Source organism: Pieris rapae, chromosome 20 (assembly GCF_905147795.1).
Source record: "Pieris rapae chromosome 20, ilPieRapa1.1, whole genome shotgun sequence".
Taxonomy (NCBI): Eukaryota; Metazoa; Arthropoda; class Insecta; order Lepidoptera; family Pieridae; genus Pieris; species Pieris rapae.
Window position 1 is genome coordinate 479,981 of NC_059528.1, and position 13,629 is coordinate 493,609.

At 30.1% G+C, this 13,629-nt stretch overlaps 3 protein-coding genes across 3 annotated transcripts; 2 read left to right on the forward strand and 1 right to left on the reverse strand.

Annotated features, from left to right (window-relative positions):
* Positions 1-10,557: 10,557 nt before the first annotated feature.
* LOC110994961 lies at positions 10,558-11,855 on the forward strand. The gene is made up of 3 exons (XM_022261892.2): positions 10,558-10,756; positions 11,106-11,369; positions 11,629-11,855. The coding sequence occupies exons 1-3, from the start codon at positions 10,652-10,654 to the stop codon at positions 11,743-11,745; spliced, it is 486 nt and encodes a 161-aa protein (XP_022117584.1). The 5' UTR covers positions 10,558-10,651; the 3' UTR covers positions 11,746-11,855.
* A 63-nt stretch (positions 11,856-11,918) lies between these two features.
* On the forward strand, positions 11,919-12,614 carry LOC110994983. The gene is made up of 2 exons (XM_022261927.2): positions 11,919-12,201; positions 12,268-12,614. The coding sequence occupies exons 1-2, from the start codon at positions 12,074-12,076 to the stop codon at positions 12,530-12,532; spliced, it is 393 nt and encodes a 130-aa protein (XP_022117619.1). The 5' UTR covers positions 11,919-12,073; the 3' UTR covers positions 12,533-12,614.
* Positions 12,615-12,682: 68 nt separating this feature from the next.
* On the reverse strand, positions 12,683-13,466 carry LOC110994970 (pre-rRNA-processing protein esf2). The gene is made up of 2 exons (XM_022261906.2): positions 13,116-13,466; positions 12,683-13,035 (listed from the first exon to the last, which is right to left on the reverse strand). Exons 1-2 carry the CDS (start codon positions 13,345-13,347, stop codon positions 12,695-12,697), a joined length of 573 nt encoding a protein of 190 aa, XP_022117598.2. The 5' UTR covers positions 13,348-13,466; the 3' UTR covers positions 12,683-12,694.
* Between the last annotated feature and the right edge of the window lie 163 nt (positions 13,467-13,629).

Here is a 13,629-nt window from a genome sequence, read left to right on the forward strand (position 1 = left end):
TTAAAGTACTACTTTTTCATTAGTGCAAATACAGTTAGACAAAAATATGATTTTTTTAAATTTTTGTATATAAGTACATGTGTAGTTTGAAAATAACGTCGTAATTGTTCAAAGAGAGCATTTCTAAGAGCAACCCTACCAAAGCCGACTGAATATTGAATACATATTTCTAAAGTATTGTGGTAGTAAAGTAGTGAGATATGGATTTGATTAATGATTTATTTCCCGTCCTCTACCATCGATCACTTCTATATTGCGAATAGCAATAGGATCTTTTTTAATAATATTCTTTTATCACCACATCCATCTTACATCTGTTCTGATGTTTTCTTTAAAGAAATTATAGAAAATAACATTTTAAAATGTATGCAAACCTGTAAAACATAGTCCATACTTTGGTATGACGGTACCAGTGTTATAAGTAAGATAAAGTATAAATTTGAAAATAAATGTGAAATAATGTTGATTACCTGGTGTTATAATAAAAATATATTTATTCTAACTAACAAACAGAATTAATCATAATTGAACTAATAAGGCGACTTAAGATTTGTTCAGATGACTAAAAACCAAGTTGCCACTTTACTATTACCACTTACACATAAAAATAATAAAACATATTTATAAACGTATAAAACAATTGAAAGCTTACCTATTATAAAAATATTTTGATACAACGCAGCTTTCAACTGAAAGTAGAAATTACATTTCAAACAAAAATATATTTATTTTTTGAAATAAAGCTCATTCCTAACAAAGACCTCACAACTAGCTATTCTAAACATTATTTCCATTCTATCGTGTATGCGATTATATGCAATAATCATTTATAATAAGAGCTATAATTGTGTAAGTCGTTTCTCTAAGTTATGGTGTCCTCTAGGAACTCGCAATGGTATATGCAAATACTACTACATCGTAACCGTAATTCACGAATGCATGGCTTGAAAGAGTTTGACTTATGAAGCCAGTTTGTTTTAATAACTGCAAGTCCGACAGCCCCTGAGGCGATAAAAACATTCATACATTTTATAGGATATTGACTAAACATATATACTACACCATTGGACTGTGACGGTTCCGTAACCCCATTAAAAGCTTGGAGCAGACACATTTCTATGTCTGTTTCTTTGATAATACTCTAGATTGACGTTTTCCAACGGTGGTTTGAGACGAGCGAGTTTAGTCACAATATTTTCCTTAACTTAAACGTCAAAATCCATTTGATAGTTTGAATGCACGAGATCATGTTTTAGAAACATTTGTTTAGAAAAATAACGCATATAATAAAGTCAATATTGCGTAGAAAGGATTTTTTATTTCTCCTTCAAATTGAACGGTAATATATTGGTTTCGAAATAAATTTAAGCCAATCTTACCAGTCACTCCTAGTTAAAATTCAACCACCAAATGTTATGATTAATTTTTGTTTTCTTTATATAAAACCCTATTCCTTATTATGTTTGGGCCAAATTGACAGCCTGTTCAAATATCTGGTTTATCAATATTACAAGTGGGTCGTTGACTCTGTCCAAATGAGCCAAAACGGTTCCCAATTACAGATCATTATTTCAATCAACAGAATTTGATTAAATAAAGTTCATTAATTCTTCAATGATATATACAAATTTAATTCTTCAACAAAGAATAACAAAACTGATTGAAAAAAAAAATATTTTTAGATAAAGTGGATCGAACATGACTTTAAAAATCAGTCTATTATAAACTTTATATAATTTCAATATTTCTTTAAATATAAAGTAATTAAATATACTCTTTCAATATTATTCCAGGACTCCGTTCTCTTTAAAATTCAAATCCGGCTGATTTACACTCTTATCTCTTAATCCAAGAAACTTATCCTTTTAGAGTCTGTAAAAGCGAGAGAAAAGTATTACGTGGTCACGACAGAGATATATATGTGTTAACAACCTTCGATACTATGTACCATAGCCTACGGGGTCCGCTGGACCGCATTCCTGCACCCAGCCCGACTCAACCCGATTGCCGACTACTAAAAAACCAGCTCTCAAACAATCCTTGAACTTTAAAACAAGGTAATAGAGACACTTTTTCCTTGTAGACGGCTTTTCCGTCTGATATCGAATGTGGTACAATGAGCAAGTCATTAAAAACAATATCTGTCTAGACCTTAATACATGGTGTTAAAGTTCTGTTTTGCAAATTTAAACAATTATTGTGGCCAGCTTCACGTTGCTATGCAATTATAATACCGCCTTTAATTAACATACAATGAGCCTTAAACCCCACTGATAAGGTTAAAACTACATTGGCATGTCATTTAAAAACTGAAACTGCAACACTTTTGTCCACAAACCGACTTGAATCGTTGTTTTTTCTGTGTGGAGATGAGAACGTGACAAAATAAAGTTACGCGAAAGTATTTGTAGAGGCTAACTCATTTATTTTGCCTTTTAATTTATTGATCATTTATGATGCGTAGAAAGTTTTAATTGATAAACAAACAATAAAGTTTTATTTAATTACTCTTCGTCTACTGAAACATTCTTGCCTAAAGAAAAATATCAATATACAATATATTAAAATATGTGAAAGAAGAGTTGAATTTCCCTTAATTTAATTACTAAGTAATTTTCTGTTAGTAATCAAATACACCTTCACGCTTAGACTGAATAAAAAAATCTTAGGCGTTGATAAAGTTTAATATTACTGTTTACTATATAGACAAGTATAATATTTTCATTTGACACACTGATCTTTTCAATATTTAGTAGTACAGTAATAATTATAGTATAAAATATGGCACATTACTTATATATAACTTATGTTCAAGTTGTAAAATGATGTTAAGCTTAACGATGATAAAAGTTGATTGTATATTGTTAGAATCATTCCGCATTCATCGCGTTATTATTTCACCATAGTTTTATTGCTCTATGAATTTCCGAACTCTAACGGCCCTCGCTATCATAACCAATTTTTAGTGTTTGGTCTGGAGCGATAGAAAGGATAAAACTTTTATGAATTTTGCACTGAAATTCTTTCTAAAGCTTTTATTATATTTTTCGTAATATACACAGATACATACTGTTTTACCTGTATTGTGTGTTTTTGTCAGCTACGAGTAACCAAAACAATTTTTTCTGTCTGGTAAAATGGCCTTAATAATCATTATTATCGTTCATTGATTAGTCGTTCAAATAAACGACTAAATATTATTAACAATTTGAATTGATTAGACTTTGACACTGTTAATTGTAATGACTGTATATGTCACTGGGTAAAAATTACAATGGCAACTGACAGTAACGCCAGTGCTCCGAAATACCGTTTTGGTCACTAGACCTTTAGCAATTAAGTATTAATGAATAAGATTATTGTATATCATACTTGTAGAAGAAATGGTAGTATCATGTTACAGCAACATTCCTAGAATTATCCTTGAAGTAGGTTTAACACTTTCGTCACTTTCTGATCGAATTTATACACAAATTTCTAGTAAATTTTATTAAATAGCGAACTTCGTTTCTCCTTAAAAAGACTTTTTACTTTTCTTCGAAAGAATTTTTACGGTTTTTCTGTGTAATTTTCCAATTATTCTCTTCAAAAAACCTTCCTCAGTGTTCAAGGAATAAATCAAAAACAAAAATACTCAATTCAAGTTCAGTCGTGTTCGAATTTTGCGCTTATATATTTTGTGAATCAGTTTTATTTATATAGATTTAAAAGTCAATTTGGAAACTTTCCTCATTTAATATCTACTCGTTGGATTCTTGAATTCTCTGGAAATGATTTTGTTTTTAATCTTTGCTTTTAAATGACACAGAATGAGTCAGTCAGTTGACTGTTTGTTCAGAGCCACTTCAGACATGCTCGAGGGCCTTATGCTAACGCACACACTGTGAATAAACCATTGAACTTATTGATATTAATTTTACCCAACTGGAAAATAGACGAGTTTATATATACTCAATCTTGTCTGTTATCTTTTACTCTTGAGTTTGCGCCAACATTTTGTTATTACAATTACTATAGATTTTAATAAGAATTCTTTAACAATATAAAGGTGAATTTATTGCTTTATGTTATTACATAATTAGATATACCGGAATGGCTATCTCTTGCTGGCCACGAACGATTATAAATAATGTACCCTTTTTATATATATCCATTAAAGAAGTTTTATTAAAATGCATTACTCTCGTAAACCAAAGACTGTACATATTAGTATTTAAAGTTACTAAATGCGTACGTACTCGTAATCATACACTGCCGTATTATGTAAACCTATATTTTTGTTGAACCCAGATTCTTGAAAGCGTAAAAGTAAATTACCAGCATAATTTACTAATGTTTGTGAAATATAGGAGGTACAAAGTAAAATGGGAGCATTACTCGCTTTATTGACCAATCATTATATTCACAAGTTCGGAGTGTAGTTAAATTTATGATACTTAATAGTACCTTGCTAAGAAGAAGGAATTTTTACTCGTGTTTTGTTAAAATATCTATAATTCATGTGTTATATGCGTAATAAATATTATCTACCTTACAAAAACTTACTTACCAACGTAATTAAATAATGACAAAATTTTTAATAAGGAGTTTCAAAGTTGTTTATATGCGATACCAATATTTTTTATATTCAAATTGTTTAAAGAAACTATCGTTAAATAGTGTATATATTTCGTTACTATATCACCTTCCATTGATTTTTATTAAAAATGCTTATATTCAAGGTTATATTTGACTCCTAGTATGTATATGTAAAATTGTTTATTCCTACATAAAAAGCGTACGCGCAGCAAAGCTCGTTGAAGTCTTTTGTATGATACTATCGTCTACGAATTTTAATGAAAATAGGTAAATCATTAGATATCTATTTAGTCTTTTTATAAAATACATTTAATAAGAAAAAAAATCATTGTAACCATGTTAACAAAGATCTTAAGTTTACGTACGCACTTATTTCAACACCAACTGAGTATGAATTTGAACCGAATATTTCCATAACATAAAATACCTCTTAATAAATTAAACTTTTATTTATAAAATATAATGGTTTGTGAGAAGAATTCATTGACCCTTTAATATCATTATCGATATAAAATTAAATTATATTTGACACATTTTGCATGCATTAATGCAATCACGTTGTTTGGTAGTGTTGTCCTTTATCAATGCATATTACGTAAAAAACATATCCTTGATTAAAATATTAAACAATATATAGATAATTTAATATTTAGTATATTTTCTTTTAGATTGGCTAAGTTTAACAACATTTAATCAACTTCGACTAAAAAACTTATATAAACATATCAGTCTTCGTCACTGTTTTATGATCGTTTGTCAATCAGTCGAATAGTCTTCTTACGCCTGACACACATTTCTTACGTGTTACGTTTGACTTTTTGGTGGTAACGCAAGCCATTTCCTCTCTATGTTTTCCTTCACGATTTTCTTAACGAATGTTAAATGCGCACACAGACAGTGAGTCCACTGGTGCACACAGCCAGGCATTGAACCTACCAACTCAAGGATGAGAGTCATACGCTAAAGCCTAGTCTTAGTCCAATACTAGTAAATAAATGTTTGCTCTATATGAATTTTACACTTGATTATTTCACTAACTCACGCACTTATTAAGACGACGTTGATTTCATCGATACTCGATGTTTGGACAGCACTAATATAAAAGTTCGACAACCTCGACTTAATAAGACCGTATTCTAACGTAAGTGATGATGATGTGTGACTTTTCTTAGAACTTGTGTTTGTTAAACAAACTTCCAGTCATCAGTGAAACAATGTTTTGAAATCATTATGACGGACCCAAATCAAGACGTTTTTCTCGTTTAAGTTAAATAAACCGATGATAAGGCTTTATTTTTACAACAAATGGCTATTATTTATGTAGATAACTTATAATTAAATCTTTAAAGATAGTCTAAGAATTTATATCATGTAGGCAAATCATTTTGGTATTACTATCTCATTTTTCGGCTTTATTCTCTATTTATCTTGTTAAAACTGTTTTGTGTATTACAAAACACTATCGAGAATTTGTTCTATATTTTAATGGTTTAAACAGTACTTATGATGCATGTATACATATATAATATATTATTTATAAATAATAATATTCTCACTCGAAAAATGATTGAAGGCGAAACATTCATTAAACCCAGTAAAAGTTAATTTTTTAATAAACCTTTAAACTAATACATATATTTCACAAGTAATTATCACTATTGTTTCGATATAAATTTAATAAATAAGCTTATTAATAAATTATTTCATTGAATTGATAAATTGATAATTAGAAAATGCACGCTTATCAAAAAGTTAAATAGAAATAAATAACTTAACCAAACAACTAAAAAAAATGTCTGTACATTAATTTATTGATTTGCGTTTTACAAATACTTCTTCAATCGTTTCATAGCTTATTTCTCTTCTTTCTCTACTTTATGAGTCATAGACATAGTCATCGTTTCAGTCACCACAGCACATGTTAATTTAGTACATTAAAACAAAACTCCGTCGGTGCTGCTGGAACCTATCGATAAAGTATATAAATATAAAGGACAAGAGCATTTTTCTAATTTATCCAGAAAGATTTATTTATCGCATTGAATTTATTCTTTACTCTATGAACTGATCTTGAATCATGTAAATTAATTTATAGGACGTGAATCGTGACCGCAAATAATGGCTGGGAGACCGCTGGCAGTAATTAAGAGCTAAGCTTCCCGACAATTTACTGTACAAATTATAATATTAGCTAGTGATGAACCTACTTTAGTAGCAAACTTTTCTTTTTCGTGTTTATGTCATCATCCGACAACGATAATTTAATTTTAAACACTATTTGAACCATATATCTGAGATTTTTTTCAATTTTGGTTTAATTTTTCTTTTTTCAAATATATAGACATGATAGCTATCGAGTGAAATAACAAAAAATAAATTTCAACAAAGCTTTAAAAATATATTTAAAAAACGCTGACAGCTGAAGCTTAAAGCTCCGCCCAAAAATACGTTACAACCTGCAAGGTCCCATTTACGCCGATCTTATACCATAACGCATTAATTGCCGCGATCTCAAAGTTTTTTCCCTTTTTATTGACCGAGCACCTGTGCCCCAAACGGACCCAAGATGATTTCGATGACTGGTTAGTTTGTGTACAAATAAAAAACAAAAGTACATTCAAATTGACACTTTATTGTTGAAAGAATAAAGTTCACCATTCATCTTTAAAAATAACTCGGGCTTTTATTTTTTTACTGTCTTCTTTTTAGACGGAGGGTGAGAAGATGACTTTACTGACAAGCCAAAAGCAGGCAGGTAGAAAATCGATTGTATCATCTGTTTAATAATAATACTGGATTCTTGCAGATTGTAGGTATAAAACTTGAATAGTGGTACAAAGAGCTGTTTTTATCGCGTCATAAATAGCGTCGATATCGCTATAAATCTATCATGCTATATATTTCCAGTTTTATTTTTTATGTACAGAGTCAATCTTTCAACGTGGCGGTTAAGCCTAAGGGTACATTATTTTTATTTCCATGTTACAATAGGTAAATTTGCTGACATGATATAGGTATGTGTTATTATCGTTAGAAAACGAAAGAACGTTTCCTGATATGATTGTCAAAGCAATCCTAAGAAAGACGTAGTGGTCTATTAAAAAAATTACATTGAAAAGGTACAGATTCAAATTTTATTAGGATTTTAACGCACTTAATAGCAGTGAGTTTTAAAAGGTACTTATCATCGCGTATTTTGATACATTTTTAGGAAAAATTTAACACGCCTGTGCTAAGAAAAATGTAACTACAACAAGGTATTGCATTTTAATAAAATGTTGTTCAATATGTTGCAGGACAAGACACGCTTCACGAGACTAAAAGACATTATGAAGTATATTTAAAGCCTTATAGACTATATTCTTTGATCTCCTCTAACTCTACATTAATACCAAACACATTTTAAACATAATTTTTATTTTATTAAAATAGTCCTAATTTAGCTACTCATTAAACAATATTCAGACAATTACATTATACACAAAATCCAAACACGGAATACACATTCAAACATAAACATAAAGCACAGTTTTACCTATTTATACAGAAAATATAACAAGTATAAATTCATACTAAATTCTAAAATATAAGATCTAAGATTCATTGATCATTATAATAAATATTTAACATGAAGGCAGAATAATAAAACCATTATCAATAAAAGATACCAAAGTTTTTAAATAATTTTTGAAGCATTTTTTAGTCACATTAAATACATATCTTATTTTGCTGGTAATATGTGTTATAATCTGAAGGTATACGATACATAAATAGTCTTCATCACAATTAAACCAAATTTTTTCGAATCTCTCTCATCAAGATAATGTAAAAATAATTAATTATAAACAATCTACTTATAATATGGTTAACATTCATAGTTCACGAAGTAAACGCAGAATAATCTTATAGAAAACTAGTCGATCGCCTCTGGTGCCGGAACAAGAACCCCACGAACGAAGAAAATTACTGGTATTAAACGAAAATCGCCTCGAAATTGCACTGGAGATGTGAGCATAAATTGCAATTAGTCGTGATCCACTGACGCCTCTACACGAAATTAATTTTATTACATTATTACCGTGAAATACGGAGAATATCGCCACAAAATTGCTTCATGATTCCTTATAGAATAGATTAATATTGTGGAGAAAATATATAAAGTTCCTTAGAACATTTATCACAATTATAGCTCTGTGCTCAAAAAAATATTTATGTTTTTTTATATAATTATCTCTTATGAACATCAATTAAAATAACCCCTCACTCATAAACAGTTTAATTACACCCTTTTAACTAAAGTCTTGTCTCGTTTTAATCTATCAAATTATGTTTATGCTGCGTATAAATATTATATTATGTAGAAACTAATATATTTATTTATTTATATATACATTCTAAAACAATGTGTATGCCTAAAAAATACCAGGAAGTATGACATCACAAATTTAACACACTTACTTACACATCAATTACATTAGAACTTAAGCTATATCAAAAGAAAAACTAAAGAAACAGAAAGTACATTACTTAAAACAGTGCGAGTCTAGAAATTTACGATTTTAGAGTGAAAACTAAGCTAATTTATGCCACCAAATATAATAGCATATTGTATCTTCAGTATTTTAGTTTTGATTTGTAATTTTAAGAGCTAATTTTAGATTTAGTTATTTACCTTTCCACTAAGTAAATGCTCGTAACATTGCTTATATTAATGTAAATATTAAGCGACATGATAAAGTCGTGTTGTTAATTTTAAGGCCTCAGAAATACGTAATTAACTACCGTTGTTTAACTAAACAGGGCCACGCCATGTTTGATGCTAATAGAATGAATTATTGTCCCGTAAATGATATAGTCAAATTTATCGACATTGCTTTTTGAAAGTAATCCTTATGCAATTGAAGTTAAGTGTGACATTGTATCAAGTAAAAATAATGGGGAGAATAATTGACAGTATCGAGTCTGCTTGCTGGCTGAATCGGCCCCTGGGTGCTCAAGTACGATCCAGCTCGCGCACGTTCTATTTTTATATTACATTTATTTTCTGTTTGGTAATCAAACTTATTACCTTTCATTTTCAAGTAACAACCACGTATAATTTACTATAACTACAGACCATACAAATGAAACAAGATCAATATTTCAAACATAGTCAAATATGTTATTGATTCTAAATAAGTGGAGATTGGTAGTATTATTTTCAGAGTTTTCATCACTTTACTTAATACTAAAATGAAATGTCGACTGTATGTAAGGTGAAAGCTAAAACTATCCAAGTAATATGCGAGCCGGATCGTGCACCAATCAGACGGAAGAAAGTATGTCTGGCAAGAATCGAGATGATAGCTCGTGGCGGGCTGGAGGCTGCCTAACCGGTTATGCTAAACCCCATTGTGGTCACTTTTTGTACTACCCCTCTCACACCACAATATTTTTCACCCGCCAACCCAGCTACGTTGCCAAAATTTACGTTTTTGAGCCCTTTTTGGCTAATAAAGAACTGTATTACGTTATTTAAGCATATGAAAGGACAAGCGTTAATATCATATTAAGAAAGTAAAAAACTACAAAACCAACTTATTACTTCTACTACTGTTTTTTAAAATATGAAATCTATACAAGTGCTGAAAAATACACACTATTATTTGATTATCAAAAATTCCGACAGAAGTTTTGTATTATTCTAGAAATTCGACAATTATTGCATTTTGAATAAATTTTCCGATAAAACCGCCATCTATTGCATAGTAGATGAACTTTGGTACATATTATTTTAGTTATTTCACATTCGAGATAAACAAAATATACAAACACTGCGTTTGAAATTTTAAAAATAATGTAGTTAATTTTCAATAAGACTAAAATCAACACATTTTGTAAAATTCTGGATCGCCACGAATGTGACAATTAATCGCATATTTGACAACAAGATAATTATCAATGTCACAAAAATTAACTGAAGTCTGAAATATCCTGAATGGAGATCCTTCAGATTTCCTTGTATCTCTGACAAAAATGTCAATTTGACGTGATTTGCCGATAAATTTTCCGAAATTTTTAATTTTTTCTAAATATGGGAGGCTCGCAAAGCACTCGCAAGCTTAGTGTGGAAAATGAAAATGCTATTCAAGTGTCCCAAGAAGCATTAGACCGAATACAGTCACAACTGTCTGCCAAAGTAATATTTTTTTTGTGAATTACATAATTTGAATCAATGTCAAGTTATTAAACAAAATCTATTTATTATATCTTTAGGAAACGAACATCGTATTTGCTTAATAAAAATAAAGTGAACTTAAAACATTCCATGAAGTAAACATTTGCGATGTTATAGGTTATAATTGTGTGATTGTATCCAATGTTGTGTCAGATGCTTTGTAATTTTGGTTGTCTTAACTTTTGCTTATTTAATAGACTTCATGAGTATTTTTCATATATTTAGCAATTACTCTTATATTTCAGCTTTTGGCAATATAATAAAATTGTTTTCTTATATTAGCATTGACTGTTACAACTTACAATTTTAGACAGCTGAGCAGATCCCCTCTCCACCACCACAATATGCTCCTTCGCCTCCAATGTATGACCCGCAAAAGCGGCAAGAAGCAGCTGCTGAGGAAGCATATTGGGCACGCCGAATTGAAAATTTAAAAAGAGCTCATGAAAAAATCAATAGTGGAATGGTTGTGGAATATGAAAAGACATTGAAAGAAGCGAATGAATTATTTGAATTGGTTAAAGCAGATAAAATTGTAAATAAACTTCCTCCATGTGAGCAAGAAAAAGCAAAGGTAAATATTTCTCATATTCCATAGTATGTAAGTCATGTACCACATTTGCCTTCTAATGAATCCTAAAAAAAGTGTAAACTTAAAACATATTATAAATAAACCAAATTTCAACTGAATCTTTTTAACAATAACTTAATTAGATGTTGTAATTATAGCCTGATATTTAGCACAGGTTTTTAGGTAATTATTGAAGTGATCACAGTGAAATCTATACTTGACATAACCGGTCTTTTCAAAGATAGTACAATAACTGTTTCAGGTTCTTGAATGCTACAGTGCAAATCCAAATAAATCCTTATTGTGCTCAGTGCTAGTGAATGAATTTAATGACTGTGTTTGCAAGAGCAGAATTGCAGCAGTATCAGGAAGCTCTTGAACCACTACATTTAATAGAAACTGCATATAATACAATCAGTGGTGTAATGTTTGAACAACATGGAAACGTAGATAATATATTATTGATGTATGAATAAACTGTTAATTTATTACTGTACTTTCATTACTAATATAAATTATATATATACTATACTCTTATGTCAAAGCCCAATACAATATGACATACATACTTGTTTCAACACTCAAATTTCAGCATGTTATCTATTTCCATGGCAACAGTTATTTAAGGCAGTTGCATCTCATCCATTTTTCCTATAATTTTTTTTCATATAGCATATTAAGACATATACAAAACAGGAAGAGACATCATGGCAAATAAAGAAGATAAGCCTACAGAGGAAAGGAAAAGAAGGGTGCCTTTATATCCAGGATTCCCAGAGTTGGCTCGTTCAGATGTCAGTGTCTATCCTAGTTATTCTGTACTAGGTGTTGCTTAGTAAGTATTGTTTGTAATTTTTTTTTGTTTTTAAGATCTATATAAACAAAACCTGTATGATTTTAGTAGAGTTGTCTGTCGTCATCGTTACCACTTCGCTAAGGTTGCACAGCGTAAACAATTTATGCGTGAACTTCATAGCTTTGAAAAGCTTCAACCTAATGCCCTTGGTGGTGTAAGAGTACACAGGGAATTTTCACAAGGAATATTGTCACACAAGATCCCATCACGCCGCTACATACAAAAACTAACCCCAGATCCACTAAATATGAATCAAAGAATGAGAGTTGAGGAAATTATAAGTGGAAGAGCAACCTTTGGTAAAAAATGATCACGTGATTTTTATTCAACATAATCATCATTAATGAAATTATGAGAACAGAACGAATATTGCTATTCAAGACAATATTTAGTTAAACTATTGATATATATTTATATTTTTATTTAAAATATGTCTTACAATTACCAAATAAAACATAAGTTCAGTTATGAGTCAAGAGTTATTAGCACCAGACTTTTTATTTTTTATCTTTTTACTCTTTTCTACATTGCTTTGCAGATAGTGAGCTTCCCTCTTAGCTTGAGATATTTCAGCCCTGAGCCTCTGTTTCATAGCTGCCTTCTCATAAGCTAGCCTTTCACTTAAATGAACCCACTTGAATCTAGGAATATACTTGATGTTCCATATCATATCATAATACCGTGATTTCTTCCTAGTTCCTATTTGCGTATTATTTAAACTAGCGGCAACACTTTTGGCGATTTTTTTCTTCTTAAATTCCACCCAGCCCTCCGTAAACTGATTAGGTACACGTTTTCGTTTTTCTCCAGGTTCTGAAAATATATTTAATTGATCTTAATCATTAGTAAATAACAACACAACAGCATTATAAGCATAACCTCAAAATACATACTTGCACTTGATTGTAAGTAAATCCTTCCTATTTCACCAAACTCACTAAAAATTTCTCGTATTTTGGCAACATTCATGTACGGAGGGATTGTAGATAGATAAATTATTCCTCGCTTTTTCTTTTTTTTTAATTTATCCGAATCTGAACCCACTGTACTGTCCATACTATTTTCATTTCTATCTACATCATAACCTGAACCATTTTCTGGAACCCTTTCCGCTATCTCAGGCATCGTGTTTCAGCAATGTAATATAACAATAAAGAAAATGCCTTATATAAAGCGTTGTGTGAAAGTTATAACATTAATTACAAAACAAATTCGCGACTGTAAATGTAATTTACTATACTTACTACTACTTGGTAGTAGACCAAGTACTAGTAAAAGTAAACAGTTATATACCATAGATAATATACATTATACACAGACTCTGTGAATGTGTAGTGGTTATTAATGTTCAAAATAAATAAATTTGACCACCTATTTTAGTCTAGTCAACAAGTTCAAAAATGTGAA